At 41.2% G+C, this 27,157-nt stretch overlaps 1 protein-coding gene across 1 annotated transcript in view; it reads right to left on the bottom strand.

Moving 5' to 3' along the window:
* The window catches only part of LOC149151125 (putative zinc metalloprotease EGY2, chloroplastic), a 425,794-nt gene that overhangs the window by 140,341 nt on the left and 258,296 nt on the right, over nt 1-27,157 (bottom strand). The window contains exon 9 of the mRNA XM_089440529.1: nt 11,887-12,040. Coding sequence (XP_089296655.1) covers nt 11,887-12,040 — 154 coding nt within the window. The remainder of the gene's footprint in view (nt 1-11,886; nt 12,041-27,157) is intronic.

The raw sequence follows: 27,157 nt of genomic DNA, 5'->3' as shown, positions 1-27,157 counted from the left end.
GATTCCTAGCCAAGAAATCCAGATCAGTGTTGCAGGTGCATAGGAGATCGGAGAGGTGCAACTCAACGGTTGGCACATGGGTTTCCAAGAGGGAAATCAAGACTCAAAGGGAGTCTAGCAGAGAACTTCCAGAAGGATAGTAGCAACTCAGAGGGAGACGAATAGAGAACTTCCAGAGGGAAGTAGAGACTCGGAGGCGTCGAAAGGAAGAGCAAAGAGATGACAATGAATGGACTGAGGGATCAGGACAGGCTGGACAAGGCGTCCAACTTTGTCGTCTAGAAGGCCAGGATCCTGTCCATTCTAGATAGACATCACATCAAGGCCTTCGCCTTGAGAACAGTGGCTATCCCAGTTGACCCAGTTGACAATGAAAAGTACGAGGAAGCAATGGCCAAGGTGAAATGCATAATCCTTGATGGGGTCAAGGATCATGTGGTCCAGCATATTGCCGAGAAGGAAATGGCAAAGGAAATGTGGGACACCTTGAAGACGTTGTATCAGCACACTTCCGTGCAAAGAAAGATGTTACTAGAGAATCAGCTGCAGTCATACCAGATGCAAAAGGGGGAGCAGATAGATCACTTCCTCAGTAGATTGAAGGAGATCCGGAACTAACTGACTTCCATAGGGGCCACGCCAGATCAGGAGTTGATGGTAAGGACCACTCTAAATGCAATCTCCGAGGAGTGGGAGACATTCGTCTAGAGTATTCTGGGCAGAGCGAATCTTCCAGATTGGGAAGAACTATGGGCAGCTCTTCCCCAAGAAGAGGTCAGACGGTTTTCCAAGACGGGAAGTAGCAGCAAAGCTCGGGTCAAGAAATAAGAGGAAGAGGATGTAGCTTTGGCATCTGCTGGGAAGCAAGGGAAGAGAAAGAAAAAGGACCTCTCCAAGATAAAGTGCTTCAACTGTGGGGAACTGGAGCATTATGCGAACCAGTGTCCGAGGAAGAAGAATAAGGGAGAGGCGTCTGACTCCAAGGCAATGCCAGCGAAGGCGGAAAGGAGGTAGAGGAGGATGACGATTGCGCCATGAGTGCTCATGTACCTCTAAAGAAGAGGTGGGGAGACATCGAGCTGTAGTCAGGAGGACGACAGGCGATGAGGAGCAGGATCCTTGAGGTACCCAAACTCTTGGATTATACCTAGCTACGAGAGCCCTGAAGTGAGAAGTAGTAGGATGATGGATGTCGATAGAAATGGATGCGGATGAAGCGGCAAAAAGTGCTACAATGCAGTAGTCTCGGGCAGCACAGAGGAGGTTGTAGCAGTGCTGGATGGCATAAAGAGGTTTGCAGCGGTGCGAGAGGCAGGGAGTTGTTGCAGTAATGCAGAGGCAGTAGAGGGAGCACGAGATAGTAGTAGAGAGAGCTTCAGCATCGAGAGTGTTTCTAGTTTGACAAGGATGTCAATAGTTGGGTGGATCAGTTACTTACTTCTCAGTAACTGAGTTGCAGTGCAGTGGCAGTTAGCAGTAGCACGATGCAACATGATGAGAGGGGGTTGCAGTGCAGATGCAGTGTTGGGAGAAGGGACCAACAGTAGCACAGATGCAGAGGGAGCTGCCGTACGGATGAAGCAATGGTAGTGGTAGGGCCATCGGCAGCCGTACAGGATGCAGCAGTGAAGAGGATGTTGGGCGAGTAGGCCCAGCATCAGCACAGGTACCAGTGTCGTATAATCAGAGTGATGCTTAGTGTGGAGTATTACTAGAGCACAGTCCTCGCTAAGAGGGAGTGTTGATTTTGGGTAGCATCGGATGTGCTCTAGCCATGAAAATTGGTGGAGAGGCTAAAGCACATGAGATCTCGAAGACCTAGAAATGGTTTGTGTAGATTCTACCCGGTTAAGGAGATATTAAACTAATTAATGTTTTTAATGGAGTTCCTAAGTCTAAACGTAGGAAAAATAAAATATTAATGGGTATTATATACAACTGGGTTAGAAGGTTCCAAATGACATGGATCAAGCCAAATCCAATCTTAGCCGTTGATTAGAGATGTAATCTCGGCCGTTGAAGGACCAACAGGAAAAGTATAAGAGGAGGCTTAAGGGTCAATTGGAGAACACACCAAAGTGATCAGTCATTCGATTCTCTAGAGCGGGGTTTGCTAAGAGAAGTCAAATCAATGATCAGTTGCAACGAGGGGCAGTGAGTACAAGACAGAGAGGCAGAGATAGTGTCGAGAGACCAGCGCAAAAGCAGGGAGAGGAAGACACTAAGCCAGAGGGAGCCACGCAGAGGCCAACAGTGATTGCGCAAAGGCCAGAAGGGCCTGCGTCATCCATGCAGAGGCTGCAGGAGTGACGCAGAGGGCCAGAGAGGCTACGAAGAGCCTCAAAGGGCTGACGCGGAGGCTAGGAGGGCTGACGCAGTGCTTCTGATTGTGCTGGAGAGGGTTTCGTGGGGCAGACTTTCAGAATATCTTCTTCCGAAGAGAGGTATTACTGCCGAATTATTTTCTCTGTCGAGTGAGCCAGTTTGGCACCTAGTTGTACTCAGAAAGACTGCATAATAAAATAACCCTCAGAATTGTTGCACCGGTTTTCCCAAGTTGGGTTTTTTCGGGGACAAGTTGTCCAAAAATAACGGTGTCACTTGTGTGTTTGTTATTTCTTTCAGTTGTTGATCTATAGATGGTTGAGACTGTATTGTGTTTATTTTAGTATTTATATGATTAAATAACTTGTTTGTAATTAACAAGTAGGAGAAATAAACCAGAGAATACAGATAAAATTTCTAACGGGTAATACTTAGAAATTTCAACACTCCGGCCCAGGAAAACTTCCTTCTTCCGAATCCTCACTACCCTTCTCTGCAAGAAATCTCCTCGATTTGAATTTCCTCCTCAGAACTTCTCACTTCAGAAATTCGATCTCTTGATCTCTCAGAGTATTTTCCAAATGACCCTCAAGCCCCTTCTTATATCTTCCTGTTGGGCAACCAACAGCCTAGATTAACTCCTAATCAAAGGCTCAGATCATTTTGACTTGATCTCCGTCTTTTTCTAGAAGATTCACCCACAATTAAATTAATACCCATTAATATTTTAATTTTCCTAAGTTTAGACTTAGGAACCCCATTAAAAATATTAATTATTTTAATATAATCGTCTTTGGGTGGAATTTCCCAAAACAGTTTTTGGGTTCTTTGGAATGCATGTGCCCAAGCCTCCCTGCAAAATTTGAGGCTTAGAGCACATCCGATGCTATCCCAAATCAACACTCCCTCTTAGCAAGGAATGTGCTCTAGCAATATACTGTTGCTACATACTACTCTGACTCTGAAGCATCGTCCTCTGCGTTGTTGATGTCTGACATGCTGTCCACCAACTACTGCATTGTTGCTGCAACTATATTGTTGCCTTTGACACTGCCACTGCCAATGCTATATCTGTACTACAACTCCCTCTGAATGTTACATCTGCTATGTTGCTAGCACTACCACTATTAACACTGCATCCGTACTACAACTCAGTTGCTGAGAGAAGCAACTGAAAACACCCATAACTGGACAGGTATCCTGTAGATACACCTCAGTGCTGAAAGGCTGACTGTTGCTAGTCTCGTGTTGTCTTTTGAAGCCATTGCACTGTTGAAGCTCTACACTTTGCCTCCACGCACTACTGCCTCTCTACTATGCGCTATTCAAGTTCTAGCACTGCTAACTACTACATCTGTCACTCCAACACTCCATGGCACCAACTGAAAACTCCTCCATCCCACTACTACTGATCATGGGCTCCTGTAGCAAGGTGATGATCCAAGAGGTGGGCTCCTCAAGGATCCTGCCCATTTGTAGCTCTATCGAACTACATTTCTAAATCAGCCCACCTCCCTCCTGGAGGTATCTTGGCTGTCATGGTGAACTCCTCCTCTTGTTCGATCTTTGCAGCTACAACCTTAGGATCGTGCTTCTCATCCTTGTCCTTTTTCTTCGAAGGACACTGGGATGCATAGTGGCCTATCTCACCACATCTGAAACACTTCAACTTGGAGACTTCCTTCTTTTGTCTATGTTTCCCTTGCTGTCCCTTCGATGCAAGGGACGCATTCTCCTCCTCCTCCTTGGGCTTTGACCCACTGTTGTTGCTACTCCCGTCAAGTTTTACCTTGACTAGGTCTCTACTCAGCTCCTGTTGTTGTAGAGCTACCCAAATCTCATCCCAATTAGGCAATGCTGCTCTGCCTAGGATACTCTAGATAAAGACTTGCCACTCATTCGAGACAAAATTTATGGCCAGTCTTACTAACTTTGAATCTTAAGGTGTATGCCCCGCAACCGACAATTCATCACGGGTCTCCTTCAACTTTGTGAAGAAGGGATCCACACGCTCTCCCTTTTGCATCTGAGCATATATTAGCTTCTGCTCTAAGTACATCTTTCGTTGCTCGGAAGATCCCTGATACAACGTGGCCAAAGCATCCCACATCTCCTTAGCAGTTGCTCTGCTAGCAACGTGGCACACCACGTGATCCTTGACTCCATCCAGGATCATCCTCTTGGCCTTCACCATCTCAGCCTTGTACTTCTTTAGCGGATTTGCATCCGCAAGTTCAACTACCACACTATCGACATATGTCTTGAGGGCATGGTCATCTAGAAGGAAAGACATTCTAGCCTTCCAGATGACGTAGTTGGATGCGCCTGTCCTGATCCCTCAAGCCACTAGTTGCCATATCCTCCGAAAACTATCAAACAACTCCCTCTTTCTGCCTAATGCGTAGCTTCTAGGCTGGCTTACGTACTCCCTGATGGAGGTAGTAAGTCTGCTGCTCCTCTGCTACCCAACAAATGAGAAACACTAATTTCCTCGGCAAGAAACCACTGAGGAAGTATTCCCTCACTATGCGATTTACTTCCTTCTAACGACTTTTCTGCCCAGCTCTCAACTTGCAAAAAACTGTGTCCCTCTAGCTCTGCGCTGAGGCTCTACGTGGCTCCCTCTGCCTTGGAAAATTCTGTATCCGGAAGTCTTACCTCTCTGTCGACTCATTCAGAGAAAGACGACCTTGAAAATATAGCCCTTCTGGCTAGAGCTGCACAATCCCTCAGGGGATTTGAACTATTGCTTGCTACAGCAAGTTGGCCCTTACTTCAGTGTTAGGTTTTCTCTTCCTATTTCACATCAACAACTCTGATACCATGTGAAAATTCCTATATCTAACAATCTCTTGAATCCTACTACAACCAGTTGAATCTGCTTCACCTAGATAGTAAATTACATTACAAACTTATTTCAGATTTCTTCTTGAAATATTGAAGTAAATTACTGAAGCAGCCTACACCAAATTAAATATGATTCTGAAAGATAGAAACTGAGCAAGGAAATACAAACACATAGGACACCGTTATTTTTGGACAAATGTCCCCGGAAATACCCAATGCGGGAAAACCATTGCAGCAGTTCTGAGGGCTTTATTGTTATGCAAGAGAAAATCTAAGTACAATTCTTGGATGCTCAACTAGCAATCCGATACAGAGAGAATACTAGACAAAATGAATGGTGAAATGATCTCACCCTGTCACTGGGAAAATCTGAGACTGATCACGCTAAACTGGAGCCTCTGCGTAGCCTCTGCGCAGAACTACATCACTCCTACGCAGTTCCTGCGTCACCCTTGTTGGGTATCACATTGCTCCTTCTCTGGACCCTCTGTTGGCTAGAAAATTCGAATCTCTACCTCCCAGTTTCACACCCCGACTCCCGGCTACTGAAACTCGATTTCCTCAGCAGGAATTCGATTTCACTCTAAGGCATGCGCTGTGACTGCGTCAGCTCCGCGTGGCCCAGCCTCTGCCTCTCTCTGGACGTCATTCTTCCCTCTCTCTGCCTTGTACTCCCCGACCCAGGAAAACTTACTTCTTCTGGATACTCACTGCCCCTCTGCAAGAAATCTCCTCGATTTGAATTTCCTCCTGAAAACTTCTCACTTCAGAAATTCGATCTCTTGATATCTCGGTGTGTTTTCCAAATGACCCTCAAGCCCCTCCTTATATCTTCCTGTTGGGCTCAGATCGTTTTGACTTGATCTCCGTCTTTTTCTAGAAGATTCACCCACAATTAAATTAATACCCATTAATATTTTAATTTTCCTAAGTTTAGACTTAGGAACCCCATTAAAAATATTAATTATTTTAATATAATCGTCTCTGGGTGGAATTTTCCAAAACGGTTTCTGAGTTCTTTGGAATTCATGTGCCCAAGCCTCCCTGCAAAATTTGAGGCTTATAGCACACCCGATGCTACTGCAAATCAACAAGATCAAGGAGCCACCCGTTTGACACTATTTTTGGAGCTCTTCCGCTCATTTTGGCACATGAAGGATTTCACTACGCCTATCAAGGGCCCTCCTAGCTATTGTATCACTATTTTGGCCCTCTTGAGAGGCTTATTTTTCATGTTATGGAGCTATCTTGGTGGGCTTGTCACTAAGGAGTGTTATTTTCTACATTATTTTATTATTAGGGGCATCATTAGGCCTAATTGGGAAAATCGAACTCTTAGAGGATCATATATATCAATGAGAGGATCATTCATTCCTCATCATCACTTGGATTTGTATCTATCTCTTCTTGAGAACTTCACTCTAGCTATTGATGGACGAATTGGAGAAACATTGATACATTTCGATGTTTGGATATCTTTTCTTGGTCTTGCAACTTCTATTATGTCTCTCTTTGATGATTGGATATATTCTCTATACTTGTAAGCATTCTTTCATGGCTTATCGTTCTCTCTTGTATACATTGTCAATGTATGGAAATTTCACTGATGAAATTTGAAATTGTGCCCTAATTGAATGCGAATTTGTCAATTTTTTTATTTTATGAGGTATTGCTTATGTTACATGTTTGGGTATGGTGAACGAATGTTCCTAGGGGTAAATTATCTTCATAATTGCCTTGAGAAGTCATCAAATTGCTGCAATAAGAAGTATAAATTCCTTTGGTAACCTAGTATTTGCCTCTAGGGCTATGTGAAGTTGCTATAGGACTCCTTGATTGGGTAAAAGTACTCCAAAATTTGAAAACACATTTACTGTATTCTCCCAATACGCTAGGCACTGATCTTATCCTTGGTGATCACCTTAAAGAAAAATTTTCTCGCATCCTCTCCTTCTCTCTAAGCCCTAACCCTAGAGGTGTCCTAGGGCATCAAGCAAAATCTTCTTGAGCCATCCATTCTAAGTGCGAGTTGGACTACAACTATGTTGGGGATTTCCATAGGCCCTCACAAAGTTTGAAGGATTTTCGACAACTAGAATTGGAAATATCTAAAGCCCTAGCTCCCATTTTGTTCATGTCCTTATGTTTCCTTGGTTAGTGGATTCTTCAAGGGTCATTGCACTAAAAACTCAATGGAAATTCAATTTCATTGATCCTCTTCTCCTCCCTTGCTTGGTCTAGATCTTTCGTTTAAAGTTTCACCCGAAACCCTAGGCCTTGCTTGGGTACTCTTAGGGCTTCTTTGTGGTCCCATACTTTTATCACTCTTTATTTCACAAAGACCACCTAGAAACCCTCTTCTCCTAGGAATCTTAGGTCTAGGGTATCCCTTATCAAGTAATATCCCTAATCCCTAGGTCTAGGCTTCCTTTTAAGCCTTTCTTGGAGAGCCCTACACCTTGCTTCTTGAGCAAGTAAGCTCTATCATCTGAGTCTCTCCTATGAATGGGCTCTTGAAATCACTATCTTTCCATCATTGATATACCATTCATAGTGATTTCCCTTATACTGAGACTCCTCCCATTGGTGAAAGTCCATAAAGAGCAGGGGACATTGACTGAGGTGACAGTGGGTCTTTGTCCCATTGTTGCCACTTGGTCTAGTAGTTTCCCCTTTGGAACCCCTCCTAGGACCCCTACTAGATTGAGCGGTAACAGGCCTTCAGGGTCTAATCTCTCTAGCCTTTCCTCTTTTCTTGACTGTCACATTAATAACCAGATCTGAAGCTAATCACAACAGTGGCTTCATCTCATAATAATCACCTTGAAAAAGGCCTAAAAATGCTCTCTAATAAGCCTAAGAACCTAAAGGATTAACTTGCATTAAGTAAAGGCTTATTCATCATTGTTATTGCTTTGTTTGCAAATAATAAGTGGGCTGATCTGATCATTGAATGATAAGAGCATTAGTGCATTTCTTATTGATCATTGAATGATAAGAGCATTAGTGCATTGGTCTTTCTTTGGGCCTTAAGGATAAGATAGCACTCTTACATATTAACTCCTTTCCTCTTTTCATTCTTGCATCATTGCATTGTGTTTATCTTTCTAGCATCCATAGTTAGTTAGATGCATTTGTTAGCCTATTCATACATTGCATATCTTTGTTAGCAATCTCATCTCTCCTTGTGCTTATCTATATTGGTGCTTGTTACTATTGTGCTTAAGAGAAAATTACAAATCTCTATTGTTTCTAATTTGGCTCATAATATAAGTAACAAGAAGGTATTGCTCTTATTATTATGCTCTAAGCATTCTGATCGTTACAATATAAATAAGAGGAATTCAAATAAGCATCTTGGAACATCGAGTAATCATTGTTGCTAACCTTGTTTGATTAGGATAGCTTCTAAGATATTCTCTAAAGTGCTTCATAAGTTTTTATTGGCATCTTTGTAATCTTGTGTAAACATTCTAAGCATCCTGGTTACAAGTGAATTAATTTTCTCATATTGAAGCATTTTACATATTTGTAATCTTGTTGAAGCAAATCTAACATAATTTCATCTTCATTCTAGGATAAAAGTGCATCTCTAAAATTCACCTCCAAGCATAAGCTTGGTTGTAAGAGAGATACGACCACCTTCTTCACACAATTTGAGAAGTCTAGACCCTCATTCACAGTTAACACAAGTGACCTTGCAGTTCTCTTGTGGGCAATCCCTTCTAGGAACGGAGGCATCTAGGTAGTTAGAACTCCAAGGGAGGTATCGTTAATGAGGCCTTAGCCTCCTTCATGTGGACTTCTCTCTACAACTTGTGTTTGAGACTAGCTTCAAAATAATTGAGAGGAAGGATTCACCTAGACTAGGCATCTAATTAAAATTGACCAAGATCTTGCATCTCACCTTAGATTAGGTCTTGCACTTATTTTAAGGATAGATTTTGCATCTTGTAGCATTTGTTCATCCAGTAACTTCGTGTATTAATCTTTATTGTGCAAGTAATAAATCTTGAAGGCACTAGTCTACCACTCATATCTTAAAGAATTTAATATAATTGTGCTTAATAATCTTACTTGCTACTTAATTTTAACTCAAGTTGTTAGGTCATTTAGTTGTACCTCCTGGACTTGGTTCCCAAAAAATTTCTCATCATTTCATCCATAGGAACTACCCCCCTTAGCCTGCATTTAGGAGATAGATTAAACAGAGAGGGCAGGGATCAGAGTGGCAGCCCCTGCCCTGAGCATTGTTGCATAAAGTGTACAATCCGCATGACAATAGGTCTAATCAGAGGAAGCTCTTCTTTTAAGCCTGGATGATTTGGAGAATTTTGAGAGTCAAGCAAGCAAAGGAGTGGGAGGAATCGCTTCTAGTTCTCACTCTTAGAGTCTTAGTTACTTTTTTTTACTGATTAGTATGCAGTATTTTGTAAACTTTTAGGCACAGATGCTTCTAGTTCTATGTAGTCACTGGTTAGAAGTCAGGACTCAATGCTTTGGATCATGTTTGGACTCATAACATATATGAGATATGTTTATATTTCTAAGTCCAACACGTTAGAAATCCCTACTGCATTTCTGGTTTAAATTATCCTACTTGTTTATTACATTAACAAGTTATTTATAAATATAAACACTGAAAATAAACACAGATGCAACCTTAACTCATATACAGATCAGCAACTGAAATACTGAGACAAACACACAAGGGACACCGGTATTTTTGGACAATCGTCCCCGGAAAAACCCAATGCGGGAAAACCGATGCAGCAGTTCTGAGGGTTTTATTATTATGCAGATTCTTGAGTACAACTAGGGTGCTAGAAGTGGCTCACCCAACAGAGATTGTTACACAGTAGTAGTACCTCTTCTCGGAAACAGATATTCAGCGAGTCCACCCCACGAAAAATCCTTCCGGTGCTTCCTCTTGGCTCTGCGTCAACCCTGCTACCTTCAGGTTAGCTCTTGAAGCCTCCGCGTCAGCCTTCTAGCTCTCTGCGTCATCTCTCTGGCCCTCTGGGTCACCCATGCAATCCCCTCGGCCTCTACGCAGTCCCCAACTTCCTCTGCATAGCTTCTGCTGCCTCTGCGTCAACCTCTTCGGTCATTGCGCTGACCCTCAGGCACTATCCCTGCCTCTCTACTATGTGCTCACTGCCCCTCGGTGCAATAGATCACTAGTTCGAATTTTCTCAGCAAGCCCCTTTCCAAAAAATCGAACTGACTGATCAATCTAGGTGTATCTCCAACTAGCCCTCAAGCCTCCTCTTATACTTTTCCTGTTGAGTCTTCAACGGCCGAGATTAAGTCTCTAATCAACGGCTAAGATTAGATTTGGCTTGATCCATGTCATTTAGAACATTCTCACCCAGTTTTATATTAATACCCATTAATATTTTAATTTTCCTAAGTTTAGACTTAGGAACCCCATTAAAAATATTAATTATTTTAATATCTCTCCAACCAGGTGGAATTTTCCCAAACCATTTCTGGGTCTTGGAGATCTTATGTGCCTTAGCCTTTCCGCCAATTTTCATGGCTAGAGCACATTTGATGCTATCACAAATCAACAAGATACTTATTCATTCATGATATTTTGGACATCTATTGATATTATCCATTGTTTGGACATGGCTTTATTAAATATCAATGTTTTTTTTTTAATTCAATATATGTGCATATCTTTATTTATTGAACTCACTGATTTTTTCCCAATCCGATTAAAACTCTTCGCTCTTTTGCCACGCCAATTTATTGCTGAGTCCAAGTCCAGTAACATTGCTCTTGACCAATCTCAAATCTGGAAATTATGATTCAATTCAAAAATATAAACCAGATTTGCAATAGGTCTATATATTTATTCTTCTCCTTGCCGTCATTGAGACTTAGTTGCTTAGGGAAGGCCCCCTTTGTGGGAAAAGGATTCCAACATTTAGTGTGAGAGTGCATCATTAAGGTGACAGCAGGCGGTGACTCTAAGTTATCCTTGACTTCACATTTAGCGACTTAGAAATTTGGCGTCTTAGGTGTGAATTTGAAAGGTAACAGGGGTATTAATGCATGAAGAGTTACATGGTCCCTTCATGCAATGCAACTAAAGAAAACCTTACCTTTGCATTACTAGTGAATTATTATTATTATTTGATTTTGAAGGTTAAAACCTTACCTTTGCATTACTAGTGAATTATTATTATTATTATTTGATTTTGAAGGTTCAAGAAGGGAATTCGAAGGTGGATTGCTGTTCAATTATCAGCGAGCCAAACTTATCAGAAACTGGAAATTTTCCCTACGAACTGTCATTCGTTTGGGGAATTGGGAAACTATACTTGAGCAAACTACTGTGTACAGAATTCGAATTGTGAGGAATTCATCCTACAAAATTTATTCGTTTCACAACATCAGTTGTTAACTTCCTTTTCAAAAATGTTTCCATATTAAGTTTTAATCATAGAGATCATTTTTAGGCGGTCATCATTGGTTAATACATGTAATGAGGATTGTCCAACAAAAACATCAATGCACATTGAGAATGGAAAGAATTATCTCTATCTCTCATAACCTACCATGTAAACAATCAGTATTTGATACATTAGTAGTTTAGGAACCAATAATGAGAAATAAAAACCTGAACAATCACTAAAAGAATTAGGAAAATGCAAACTATCGCGAGTAAGCACTATGTAGACATGACTACAACAATTACTGCACCTGCCAACTAGGAATAAAATATGGAACAGCAATATCAGCTCCAACCCTCTTTGCCACAAGAATATGTCCAATTTCATGTGCCCCCAATATTATTGCTGTGATCAATGCACCAGAAAAGCCTTCCTTCAAAAGTCCAAGATTTCCAAAAGATGACCTGTGAAGTCCGAGACATGGTATCAAATAAAAACCAATTTGCTACCAAAAGCAAAGTAACAAATCAAGAAACAGCTTCTATTTCAATCAGTCTATAGACTGGTACCAATGCATGCACTCAGATATTGCATACAGGTGAAACACTATGCAAAGCCAGGTTTCCCTACTTATTTTCCAGTTTTCATAATGTGCTTATCACATATTTGTAGTAAATGGCAAATAAAAGGCCAACGTTTGTGCAGGCAAAGGGATTACCATTTTGAAAAATTCATGTGAAGAAAATAATATTTTATATGTATTTCCAAGTGGATTGACATTGAATGAGATGATTGTGGATGAAATCATGCCCAAGGACAAGGAATTGTATGCAATATGGACACTCAGGGATAATGTCTAATTAAACGGACACAATATTCAACAAATTAAAAAAATGTTCTTATTGTAATGATTTTAATACCATTGCTATTGACTGCATAGTTGATACTGTTATCTACTGTGACGTGCCCTATATATATATATATATATATATATATATTTCCAGGAAAACACCATTGTAAGACCAGAGAGATGCAATTCCCAATTGTAAATTTTCCAAACCCTAGGTGACTGCTGTCCTATGTTTCTTTATTAAATAATTGGATCTTGAATTTACTCAATAACAGAAATAAAAATCTAATCATGTATCAATCACACAAATTGCTGAAAAATATGGTGGCAGTATAAAAATTAATATGTCACGCATAGATAATTATTTCAAATCAGCTTTTCATTCCATCAAAAAAACTTACAAGGAAACCTCCATTCACTACCCAAAAAACAGAATACGCAGATAACAAAAATACTCTGACTAGTTGATTTTGTAAGCTTCAAAGGTCTTCTACATTGGCTTGGTGTCTGAGCACGTAGAAGATATTTGATTGCCTCTTTAGGTGTTTTCTTGGTGGAGTAAGTGATTTTATGATTTCCTTCCTAAGGTTAACTTAGGAAAAGTACAATAACTAGTATCACTAATTATTGTGGACTATTAGGCCAAAATTCTAAGGATAAATAATAAAATTATTTAAGTGACTTAGATATAATATCAACCGTTGATCTCAAGTGAGGCTTACGATTTAAGCTTAGCCATTGATCACTTAGGAGATTAGGGTTAGGGATTTTCACTTAATGAAATTATAAAATTACCCTAAGAGAGGTAAAGATACATTGTGGAGGAAGCAATTTTCTCTAGTGTGAAAGGCTTGACTATGTAAGATACCCCCCTTGGAATATCTCAAAAATCCCACTACAGTTTATGAGATTGTTTGGGTTTGTCACTATGGTATTTTGTCAAACAGTTGGCATGCATATGGTTGTACATGTATTCTTTATATTTTATTTAAAACAGATGCACACCATAACAAAAAAACACGCCCTTGAGCCAGAGATGATCTGGGATGGGTGACCTCCCGAGAAGTCCTGGTTACTGCGTGCAAGCCCCAGAAGTTATGATTGGCACTATGTGATTCATTTCACTAGTTTCAATCCCACTTCTTCACCCTTGTGAGCATCACCCGATGCAATGAGTGCTAAGTGGATTATTCAAAAATCATGAAAAATTAATCAGTTATGACTACCTCTCATGGAAATGGTCATAGATGAATGACTTACTTAACGCAGTGGAATCCCGAAACGATATCTAATATAATGCATTGCAAAAACCCCAATACTTAATTCAAAAGATTGAAGGGAACTCTACTTGAATGGTTCATGAGGCACAATACTTGCTAAGGTTTTGCAAATGGGATAGCAAGCTAAGTGGGCTTGATTGTAGGGAAAACTCCACAGTTAAGCACGCTGGAGCCAGAGGCGATCTGGGATGGGTGACCTCCCAGGAAGTCCTAGTTACCGGGTGCAAGCCCCAAAAGTGATGATTGGCGTTATGTGATTCATTTCACTAGTTTCAATCCCACTTCTTCACCCCTGTGAGCATCACCCGATGTAATGAGTGCTAAGTGGACTATTCAAAAATCATGACAAATTAGTCAGTTACGACTACCTCCCATGGAAATGGTCATAGATGAATGACTTACTTAACGAAGTTGAATCCCAAAATGATATCTAATATAATGCACTGCGAAAACCACAATACTTAATTCAAAAGAGTGAAGGGAACTCTACTTGAATGGTTCATAAGGCACAATACTTGCTAAGGATTTGCAAATGGGGTAGCAAGCTAAGTGGGCTTGATTGTGGGGAAAACTCCACAGTTAAGCGAGCTTGAGCCAGAGGCGATCTGGTATGGGTGACCTACAGGGATGTCCTGGTTACTGGGTGCAAGCCCCGGAAGTGATGATTGGCGCTATGTGATTCATTTCGCTAGTTTCAATCCCACTTCTTCACCCCTGTGAGCATCACTCGATGCAATGAGTGCTAAGTGGACTATTCAAAAATCATGAGAAATAAGTCAATTACGAATATCTCTCATGGAAATGGTCATAGATTAATGACTTACTTAACGTAGTTGAATCCCAAAATGATATCTAATATAATGCACTACGAAAACCCCAAAACTTAATTCAAAAGAGTGAAGGGAACTCTACTTGAATGGTTCATGAGGCACAATACTTGCTAAGGTTTTGCAAATGGGGTAGCAAGCTAAGTGGGCTTGATTGTGGGGAAAACTCCACAGTTAAGCGCACTTGAGCCAAAAGCGATCTGGGATGGGTGACCTCCCGGGAAGTCCTGGTTACCAAGTGCAAGCCTCGGAAGTGATGATTGGTGCTATGTGATTCATTTCACTAGTTTCAATCCCACTTCTTCACCCTTGTGAGCATCACCCAATGCAATGAGTGCTAAGTGGACTATTCAAAAATCATGACAAATTAGTCAGTTATGACTACCTCTCATGGAAATGGTCATAGATGAATGACTTACTTAACATAGTTGAATCCCAAAATGATATCTAATATAATGCACTACGAAAACCCCAATACTTAATTCAAAAGAGTGAAGGGAACTCTACTTGAATGGATCATGAGGCACAATATTTGTTGTTGATTTGGGGTAGCATCAGATGTGCTCTAGCCACGAAATTTGGTGGAGAGGTTGGAGCGCATGAGATCTCCAATACCCAGAAAGGGTTTGTGTCGATTCTAAACAGATCAAGAGATATTGAAATAATTAATATTTTTAACAGAGTCCCTAAGTCTAAACTTAGTGAAAATAAAATATTAATGTGTATTAATATGAATCTGTGTTAGAGTGGTCCAAAGGACATGGATCAAGCCAGATCTAATCTTAGCCGTTGATTAAGGACTTAATCTCGGCCGTTGAGATGTCAACAGGAAAACTATAAGAGGAGGCTTGAGGTTCACTTAGAGAGTACACCAGAGTGATCAGTCATTTTATTCTCTAGAGTGGGCTTTGCTAAGAGAGATAGAATCAGTGATCGGGAGAGCAACTGAGGGGCATTGAGTATAGAGAAACAAAGAAGGCAGAGATTGTGCTGGGAGAGCAGCGCAGTAGCCAAGGAGGGTGATGCAGAGCTAGCAAAGGGCTCATGCAGGGCCACGCAGAGGCAGCCAAGTGCTACGCAAAGCACCAGAGGAGCCAGTGCAGCTGACGCAGGTCCTCCTGGGCCTGACGCAGGCCTAGAAAGGCTGACGCAGGGCCAGCGTGGGACAGAGAGGGGCTGACGCAGTCCAGATTGGGCAGACACTGGGGTTGCAGGAGCAGTTTTGTGCTGAGGAACTATCGGAAGGATTTTCCGGGATTTCAGCCACGAGATTTCTCTCAAACTGTGAGGTATAGCAGCTAAGGAAATTCTCTGTTGGGTAGGCCAGTTTCGGCACCCAGATTGTACTCTGATATTGCTTAATAAGAAAACCCTCAAATAGCTGCACCGGTTTTCCCGCATTGGGTTTTTCCGGGGACATTAGTCCAAAAATAATGGTGTCATGTGGTGTGTTTGTTCTTGTTTCTTTTAGTTGCTGATTTGTAATATGTTGAGCATGCACTAGTTTTTATTTTCAATATTTACTTTGTAAATAACTTGTTAAGGAAAAATAACAAGTAGGTAGGAATAAATCAGATAGAGTGCATGGAGGGTTTCTAAGCTAAGTAAACTTAGAAACTTCAACATGGTATTAGAGCATGATTGCAGATCACAGGAGGACTAAAAGGCATCAGCCGAGCGGAGCAATAGCAGCAGAAAACAATTGTCCCGAGGTGACAGAAGTTGTTTCTAGTAGCGCAGAAGCCAAGAAGTGTGACACAAAGCCAGCCAGAGCCACGCAGAAGAAGCTAGGAGTTGCGCAGAGCCTCAGAGAGGCCAGCGTTGCTGACGTAGAGGGCCAGAGGGTTGACGCAGGGCATCCCAGGGCTAACGCGGACCCATCTAGGATGACGCAGAGCCAATGTGAGGCAGAGAGGGGCTGACGCAGTTCACAGAGAGGCAGTTGCTAGAGTTTAGAAGGCTGCAGAAATATTGCGGAGTGGAGCTGGTGTGGTACTTTAGTCTGAACAGTAACTGACATAGCAGGTCCAGAGGAGTTGTTACCAAGGGTTTCTAACCGAGGAACCTAGATCAGCAGTGCAGTTGCACAAGACGATCAGAGTAGGGGGCATCTCGACAAGCGGCAGAAGGATTTCCAGGAGGGAAATCAAGACTCAGAGGGAGTCCAGAAGAGAACTTCCAGACGGGAAGTAGAGACTCAGAGGAGTCAAACAAAGAACTTCCAAGGGGGAAGTAGAGGAGCGTCATGGCACTACACAGGGTAAGGGACTAAGATAGACTGGACGAAGCATCGAACTTCGCAGTCTAGAAAGCAAGAATCTTATCGGTGCTTGACAGGAATCATGTCAAGAAGTTCGCCTTGAAGATTATATCTATCCCAGTCGACCCCAATGATAACGACAAGTATGAAGAGGGGATGGCGAGGGCCAAGTGCATTATCCTTGACCTGGTCAAGGATCATGTGGTACCACATATAGCTGAGAAGGAAACGGCAGTTGAGATGTGGGAGGCTCTCAAGAACCTATACCAGCATACTTTTGTGTAGAAAATAATGTTGCTCGAGAACCAGATGAGGTCGTATTAGATGAAGAAGGGTCAATCGATTGACACCTTCCTCGGAGGACTGAATGAGATCCGAGACCAGTTGACTACTATAGGAGCGACACCGGATCAGGAGCTTATGGTGAGGACAACCCTGAATGCTGTCTCAGAAAATTGGGTAGTGTTTGTCCAGAGTATCCTGGGCAGAGGGACTCTCCTACCTTTGGACAAGATGTGGGCAGCTCTTCGCCAAGAAGAGATCAGACGGCAGTCGAAGACAGGTAGTAGCAGCAAAGGGGTCAAGGTCAAGGAGGAGGAGGAGGATGTGGCCATAGCATCTGAGGGAAAGCAGGAGAAGCAGAAGAAAAAAGATCTCTCCAAGATCAAGTGCTTCCACTATGGGGAGATGGGTCATTATATGACCCAGTGCCCAGGGAAGAAGAGTAAGGGAGAATCTTCCGGGACTAAGGCAGTTCCAGCATGGGCAGAGAAGGAAGTTTTGACAGACGACGGTTGTGCCATGAATGCACACACACCACTTGAGCGGAAGTGGGGAGACATCGAGCTGTAGTCAGGAGGACTAGAGGCGATGAGGGGTAGGATCCTCGCGGTACCCAGCCTCTTGGATTAGACCTAGCTATGGGAGCCCCGACGAGGAGTAGCAAGACTGGCTGAGTGGGTAGAGATGGATGCAGATGGAGCGGCAGAGAGAGCTATAGTGCAGGAGTCCCGAGACAGCGCAGACCTAGCAGGCTGTGGCAGTGCGAGAGGAATAAGAGTGTTGCACCAGTGCAGAAAGGCACAGCAAGGTGTGCAACGGTGCGAGATGCAGGGAGTTGTTGCAGTAGCGCAGAGGTCAGAAAGAGAGCACTTGTCAACGACAGAGGGAGCTTCAGCATCAGTGGGTGTTTCTAGCCCAACAGGGAGGTCAGTTGGGAAATCAGTTACTTACTTCTCAATAACTAAGTTGCAGTGCAGCAGTGGGCAGCACAATGCAGCATGATGAGAGGATCTGCAGTGCGGATGCAGTGCCGGGAGAAAGGACCAGCAACAACATGGATGCAGAGGGAGCTGTCGTTCAGATGCAGCAGTGGCAGTGGCAGAACCATGGGCAGCAATACAAGAGGCAACAGTGCAGAAGATGGTGGGCAGGAAGGCCTAGCCTCCGCACAGGGACCGATGCCAGATGATCAAGGTGATACTCAGTGAGGAGTATTGCTAGAGCACAATATTGCTAGTTTGCATACTTTATGTTCATGTCCTTTTACAGCAAATCCTTCAGGTTGGGACATAAAAACATTCTCTTTTAGATCTCCATTCAAGAAAGCAGTTTTAACATCCATTTGATGGACTTTCCAGCCGTTCTAAGCTGCTAGGGCAAAGAGTGTCCGGATGGTAGCCCATTTTGCTGTGGGGGCAAAAGTCTCCTCATAATCGACCCCTTCCTTTTGTGCAAAACTTTTTTGCCACAAGCCTGGCTTTGTGCTTGTCAAGTGAGCCATCAGCTTTATACTTGTTGTTGTAAACCCACTTGCAGCCAATTGGTTTGGTTCCCAATGGAGGATCAACCAGCTTCCAAGTGCCATTCTTTATCATGGCATCATACTCCTTTTGCATTGCTTCTTTCCATTCATCATGAGAAGCAACTTCTTTGAAGGAAGTTGGTTCAAAATCTATAAACAAGTTCAATTCACAATCATAAGAAACATCCATATCAACAGGTGAATCAGAGTCATCTACATCACTTCCATTTTGCCGGGTTGAATTTCTAGTTCCTGTCTTTCCAACCTCATCAGGATGAACACTTTCAAGTGTCTTTGTCAACCACTTTGGAGGACCTTTCTGAGATGGTCTAGGTTTCTCCGTTGATTGAGTTGGGACTGAATCAAGATTGAGTCTCCCAATTCTGTCAATCACATCACTCAAAGTATCATCCGTTGTTGGAGTTTCATGCAGGGGAGAGAGTGCTTCAAAAGAAGATTCCACAGGTTGATTTAGTATAGGAATCCCCCCTTCAAGATGTGGAATCTGATTATCAAATTCTTGAAATGATTTTGCATTTGCGAACCTATCCAAGCGATCAAGTTTCCGCTCAACAATATTGTTAGCTTTGGAAGATTCAAGAAAGATTACATCTCTAGATACAACAAACTTTTTATTGACTTCAACATAAAGACATTATGCTTTGGAGGTGTTTGAATACCCCAGGAAGATACACTTACGACTTCTTGAACCAATTTTGTTTCTATGTACCTTTGGTATCAAGGCATAACATGTGGAACCAAAGACGCTGAGATGCTTTACTGAAGGAATGTGCCCATACCACATTTCATGAGTCTTGTTTCTAATAGCATTAGATGGGCATCTATTCTTGACATATACAACACATAGAACTGCATTAGCCCAAAACATCATTTTTACATTTTTGAAAAACATCATGGAGCGCACCATATTTAAGATTGTCCTATTCATTCTTTCAGCTACTCCGTTCTAGTGGGGATTATAAGGCACAGTTGTTTGATGTTTGATCCCATGTTGGCGAAGATAGTTTTCAAATTCATTTGAAGTGCATTTTTTTCCATTATCAGTGCGAATAGAGCCAATATGAGATTGTGCATCATTTTCAATACATGTATGAAAGTTTTTGAATATTTGAAAAGCATCAAATTTGTTCTTCAATAAATATACCCAACACATTCTGGTATAGTCATCAATAAATGTCATCATATATTTATTTCCATTTGCAGAAGGAACAGGCACTGGACCACATAAATCTGAATGAATGAGTTCAAATTTTATATGTGCTCTGGAATGTGAATCATGAAAAGACTGTTTGCTATGCTTTCCTAGAATGCAAGCATCACATTGCTTAAGTTTCCTAGGAATTGTAGGCAAACCAGTAACACCATTTTTCTTCAACAAGTGGAGGCTGTCATAGTTCAAGTGTCCAAATCTAGCATGCCATAATAAACTTGATGGAAATGTACCTTCTTCATAATGAGAATTGTATGAGAAATTTTGTGCATGAGCAGAGGTACCCTGCAACTTGAGAAGCCTTTCTTCTTCTATCCCCGTCATGACAAGTGAGTGATCTGATGCTTTTCTCACCTCAAGCTTGCCATCAAACATATGAATGGAGTGTCCTTTCTGGCAAATGTGGACCAAGGACAGCGAGTTTCTCCTCAGTTGTGGGAGATAATAGATTTTACTTTTGATGCAAGAGCAAGAGGATCATCATTTTGTTATTGAAGGGTGAATAATTTAATCAAGAGTTGAACAACTTCAAGTGCAGAGTGTGAGTCATAGAGTTCCTTCAGTTTTTGTAAGGCTTCAAAAGCATTGGAAAATGGCGAAATATGGCGAGTCACCTCTTCATTTACTGATGCTGCAATCAATGCATAAGCCTTGCTGTTCTTATTTTCCCAAATGGCAAATTCCTTGTCTAAGGTAGGTTGTTCTGGCTCTTTGTCTCCGTTTCCAACACACACTCCTTTCCACAACTCATTAAAAATGAGAGTGTTGGATTTTCCGAGACCACTCAGGATAGTTCTCCTTCCCATTGAGAACGACTCCCACAACAAATATCAATGAGTGCATTTTAAAAATGTGTACTGTGTAAAAAAAATCGCTCTTCTGCTGGTAAAAAAATGACACAGGAGGTTGATGAAAATGAGGTGGTAGTCTGTAATTCGACTACTGGTTAACTTTGTAACCAATCAGCTGCGCTAAAATCCGGTTCTGTATGTGGATTTTCCCCCTAAGGGTCCCGCTTATTTGACCAATCACTGTCAGTCCCTCGTTGACTTCTCCTTTTATCAAGCGCTTCAATCCGCACCGTTGATCTCACTTCTCTAGATCCAACGGATATTGCATCATCCGCTCACCAACTAACCCGGACGATCTCCACTGTCGATGTGACCCGTCCAATCGAACAACTGTCACGCAATCTCGCATGAAATCTTGCACGACCGATATCAGGTCGAGAGCGCGCGAGAAAAGTGGTTTTCACGTGCTATGTGTCGCCTGCTAAAGTTAATCGCGTGAATTTTAGGAATACCGTTTAAGCCTTGAGGGCACGCGAGATACCACTTCCCACTTATCAATACCACCCATGTGCTTAATTCATATTTTTAATAAAGGCACTTAAGGAAAGGTTTAACGCTTAAACTCAACATTAATTCTTAACACTCAGTATCAACGCTTAACACTAATTGACTGTGATTTATAAATAAACATGTATGAACAGAGAAAAATATCCGATTAGGGTCCAAAACGTCGATACACAGTCATAAGAGAATTTCATTCATCGCACCCGTGTTTAACACTATGAAACCAAGGGAGTGATGAAACCATGAGAGGTATATCGCTAGGCAGCATGCATGCAGGTGTGGGAGTGATAACTCAACTGCGCTTGTGGAGTAGTTGCCTCACATAACTAGCGGAACGTCTGTGGCAGTTGCCAAAGAGGGGAAAACCTGCAGAACGGTTATCAAATTCTTGAGAGAGGCACACCTGTGGAGTCGTTGTAAGAGGTCAGTTCTGTAAAATAGGCAGAAGGGAGTTACAAAGCAGAGAGGGAAGCCAAAAATGGCGCTGGCTCTGATACCATGTCAGACCAGGAGGTAACTCCTCAAATGTAATCGTATTACTCATTCAGGTTGTTCATTATTATATACATGAGGGAGTGACTGTTCAGTTTATCTCCCGATGACTCTCCATTTTCTCTATTATTTATTTACACTAATTATAATTGTTCACCCAATCCCTATGATTAGGTGTCAACAAAAGCTTTGATCTTGGAAAGTCGAATTTCTTTGTCAACTCACTCAGAGAAATCGATCTTCCCTCAAAACTTGACCTCCATGGCCCAAGGATTGCGCTACCTCTGGAGTTTCAAACTGCTACCAAGGCAGAAATGCGAACCTTCTTCTTCCTTCCTGATCTGAGCTCTCAGAATTATGATTTGTGCTCTGATACGATGTGAAAATTCGATGATCCCGAATCCTACTGCAACAACTGATAATATCTCTTCTATTTGTTAAATTACTTGAACAAATTATTTGCAGTTTTCTATGGCAAATATCAAAATACATACACTGTAGCTATCACAAATAAAATTCCGCGGAAATTAAATACAAGGAAAATACTAGCACATATATAATCACGATGGCAGTTATTTTTGGACAATTGTCCCTTGAAAAACCCACCGTGGGAAAACCAGTGCAACAGATGAGGGTTTCCTTTATTAATCTTCAGTAGTAATTTTTGTACAAGATACAGATAGACAAAATAGAGGAGAAATCACTGAGAGAAATTTATTGATGAATTTCTCACACTTCATAGCGTTTTTTTGACCCAGAAGAGAGCCTTTTTCCCTTTCGCTGGCCTTCCTGAATCACCCTATGCGCAGTGACTGCTAGGCCCTGCGTCACTCTCCCTACGTTGTTGTTCTACATCACTCCTCTGCGCTACCCCTTCCAGATGTCTCTTGCACTCTCAGACTATGCTGATGCCCTCTCTCTCCCACCTGCAACTCACTCTCTAATTCGATTTTTTCTTGCCGAATTTCAGCCACTAAGAAAATTGATCTCCTTGAGCAACTGAGTATCTGCTCTGGTGTGTCCTCCAAGTGCCCATTAAACGCCTTCTTATAATCTCTCGTTAGAGCACCAACGACCAAGATTAAAACATGATCAAAGGCTAAGATTAACTGGGAGTTGATCTTCGTCTTCTTCTAGAAGATTCACACCTCATTTAATTAATACTCTCTAATTAACCAGAGTTCCTATGTTTAGACTTAGGGAACCATTTAAAAAAGTTAATTATTTTAATTAAATCATCTCTAGGTTTAATTTTCCCAAACAATTTCTGAATTTTGGAGAATACATGTATTCTAGCCTCTCCACAAAGTTTCCTGGCTAGAGCACATCTGATGCTACACAAATCAACAGAGATTACAATGTTAAGATTTTAAATCTGTGTATATTGTCCTTGCCTTGGGACTGCTCCTTATTATGATTTTTTTTATAATTTGCGACACGAAGGCATTCTAACAATGTATTTTAGTGCAAGTAGGGTGTGCACACAGTGATTATAGAGAAAATCACTTATTGAAATAGTGCAAGTTGTTCAGTAATTATAATTCAAAAAAAAAATCAGTCTGTTTAAATAGAAAACTTTTGAAAATTAAGATTAAAAAAAAAGGAAAAAAAAAAGAGGATGATAAAAATATATTACCCCTTCCAAAACCGCATTTAGGATGAGCATTTAAGACTAGAAAATGTTAGACAAATATTACAAAGTGATACTATGATCTATGAAGTCCCATGTATTGTGATAAGTATTATTACCATTAGAATAAATCACCATGCATTAGGACAAGGAGATAGAAATACCACCCTCCTTGACCGTAGTATTAGTAAGACCTGCCTAAAGGTAATAATAGCAAAACAACTATACCCGTATGTGAGCTTGAATTTATGAAATTATATTTAATAAATCTAAATTGTAACTCATATTTTCATAATTTTATTATGTGCCCAGGAAAAAGTTGTGATGGTAAAGACATATCAACAAGAACAACACCATCAGGCAACATTGCCATCACTAACGCCACCACTGTCGTCATCACCATCACCTTCACCATTGCCATTGCCACCACCGAAACCATCATCAGCACCAACCACTTTAGCACTTGAGGTAACCGTTATAAGTCGCTTATTGGAAGCCATCTTGGAAACATTAAAAAGGCCGCCAATAGTCAATACCAAGGAAGAGAAACCTCACCTTGAAAGAAACCCAGAGGAGCCCAAAGGTTTTGATTATAGATAACCGAAGGAAGATATTTCCAGGGAGCTGTAAAAGATTAAAATCCCAGAATTTTTAGAAGGGCGAGCTGGAGAACATGTTGAAGCATGGCTAGAAGGAATGAATAGATGTTTTGTGCTAAGAGAGTACTCTTCTACCTCCAAGACGAAAAATTTTCGTATTTTAGTTAAGGGAAAGTGCCTTGATTTGGTGGGGAAATCTGGAAAAACAATTACACCTCACAACAGATAATGTTCCCTGGGAGTTGTTTGAGGAAAGATTCCATGCTAAATACTTGCCACCTTACTTTCAAGAGCAGCAAGCCAGAGCTTTCCATATGTTAGTCCAAGCTAACAAAACAGTGGAAGAATATGAAATAAGGTTTATGGAGCTTGTGAAATACGTTCCTTATCTTGATACTAATGAACATCAAGTTGAGCATTTTGTGTATGGACTAAATCCTCGAATCAGGGCCATGGTCAAAATGTGGAAGCCATTATCAATAACAGAGGCAATTGAATGTGCCCGTTATGCAGAGGAACATATAGGAATCAAAAGAGATGTCGGATCAACAAGAGCCCCATAGCTAGGATTTCCAGGGAAGACTCCCTGGAACTTCTTCAGTGGGAGACCACCTCCTTATGGTAATAGATTTACCCCAAGAGGAGTAGGAGCAAGAGCTCCCATGATAGTTCATATTATAGTTGCTGAATTGTCAAACACAAGTATGTGGAAATCTCGAGGAACTGCTAATAGAGGGAGGAGCATGAGAGGGAGTAGCACAAGAGGACGAAGATCCTTGTCTAGAAACTCACAATCTGATTCAAGGGGATCACCCCAAGTTAATTGTTGGGGATGTGGAGGACCGCATTTTCAACGTGATTGTCTGAAAGCTTCATCAAGTGTAATGTATAGAGCAGGAAAAGAGCCATCATCAAATACCCAAGGCAATCATAGAATCCATGCAGTAGTCAACAACAACCAGGCAACACATCAACCCACTGTAGTGGAATCCTCAAATACTATTATCAGCATAAAACTCGAAATCTTATTTGATATCGGTGCTACTGATAGTTTCATTTCATCATATGCACTAAATAAATATGGGTTGGCAGCCCGCCAGCAAAACGATTTCAGACAAGTGGAAATTGCTTCAGGAGAACTTCAATCCGTAGATTTAAGTGTTGAGGAATGCAAGGTTGATCTAGGGATCTGTTCGACTAAGTTAAAAGTTTGTCACAGCCCTTGTAACAACCCGTTAATAAAATTTTAGAACTTAAACTTTATAATATATATCTATGTATTAAATTTTATAAAGTATATGGTTAGACCTTATAATATGAATTTATAAAATATATTAATTAACTTTATATCATATATAATTTAAATGTTATGAAATATATTAATTAACTTTATATCTTATATAATTTAAATGTCAAGAAATATATTAATTGACTTTATATCATATATAATTTAAAGGTTATAAAGTATATCACATAAAACTTTAAAGCATTATAATGTTATAACATATAAAAAGGTATCAGTTATAAAATGTTATAACATATAAAAGTATCAGTTATAAAATGTTATAACATATAAAAGTATCAGTTATAAAATGTTATAACATATAAAGGAAATGTCATGAGCGTAAATATCAACTACCCTAAGAAAAGAATCTATATATGTATACCAGTTCTTTAATAAAGTGGGTGGAACCAGCTAAGTAGTTATTGCAGAGCGCCGAGGACAGTAAGAAGATGAGAGAGCCATCAATGCGTGGGAGGCGGTGGCTGCAAGTGGGAGGGCGGCCACCGCCATGCCCGGGAATAAATAGTGGAGACCTGAACCTGAAGCGGGGGGGGGGGAAAAGAGAGAAGGATAGATTCATCAGCGGGTAACCAGGAGAAGGACCAGGAGAAGGGACTTATCAGTGGAAGAGCTTTAATTGATCTGAGTTCTGGGCACGGAGGGACAGAGAGCCTCTGTGGAGAGCTTTTCTGGATTGAGCAACCAGGTTGCTCTGTCTGGTCGGGTGGTATTGGCCATCTCGAAATTGAATCAAATCAGTCAGCAGTTCAGGATCGCCAGTTCGGTAGCAGAATCGGAAATCAGCCAGCAGTTCAGGTAGGTGCAGCTTACAGTTTTATGCATTATTGTTTTCAAATTTTATGTATTTATATGGTTGCTGTAAATTCGAAATTAGGGCACTACAGCCCTAGGAACTTATGACCTCGTCATAGGGATGGATTGGTTAGAAGCTCATCAAGCATGGGTAGACTGTTACGGGAAAACAATTCTCTGTATAAATGATGGAGAGACAATCCAAATCCAAGGTATTAAGAGGAAAGTGTCTTTACGCTTCATCTCAACAATGCAAATGAAGCGGTGCTTAAGAAAAGGTTGTCAGGTATATGCAGTTAAAGAAGTAAGCAAGGAGAAAGGACTGTCCTTAGAGAAATATCCGGTGTTATCTGAATTTTCGGATGTTTTTCCAAAGGAACTACCAGGATTACCTCCTGAAAGAGAGTTGGATCTCACAATAGAATTGAAACCTGGTACAAAACCAATTTCTAACACACCTTACAGAATGACAGCTCCTGAACTTCAAGAATTACAAATCCAGCTGAAGGAACTACTGGATATAAGACACATCCGACCTATTACCTCGTCTTGGGGTGCGCCTATAATTTTTGTCAAGAAGTAGGATGGTTCCTTATGATTATGTATAGACTATCAAGATTTAAATCGAGCTACAGTAAAGAATAGATATCCAATGCCTCGAATTGATGACCTCTTCGACCAAATGAAGGGAGTTTATGTCTTTTCAAAGATTTCTCTGTCTCTAAGACTGCATTCCGAACACGCTTCGGGCATTATGAGTTCACTATTGTACCTTTTGGGTTGACCATGCACCATGTCATGTCCCTTCTCATACACATTTGTAACAGGGTGTTTCCACACATTTTTTCACAATTTTGGCTAAGGGCAAGAACCCAGCAGTTTCGACATAGGGACTTAGGAGGAAATTCAACTTAATTTGGTTGCTAGTGGAAGGTGGGGGCCACCCACATGGAAATTCACACTAGGCCATTAGAATGGTTTGGAGGGAATTCGAAGTGTTGGATGGAGGGGCCCACATGAGGCAAGGAAGGCCCACAAAGATAAAAGGAGGAGAGAGCTCTCATTTGGATTCATTCTTACACTTTGCAATCAAAATTACTTGACTTTTCGCTCTGTTGTTTAGTTGATTCAACCAGTGGTTTCGCCACGAATCTC

Source organism: Pinus tabuliformis, chromosome 9, assembly GCF_031772625.1.
Source record: "Pinus tabuliformis cultivar Carrire ecotype Pingquan chromosome 9, CPIR1, whole genome shotgun sequence".
Lineage (NCBI taxonomy): Eukaryota > Viridiplantae > Streptophyta > Pinopsida > Pinales > Pinaceae > Pinus > Pinus tabuliformis.
Note: the sequence above shows the minus strand (reverse complement) of the source record. Positions and strands in the feature narration are given on the sequence as shown.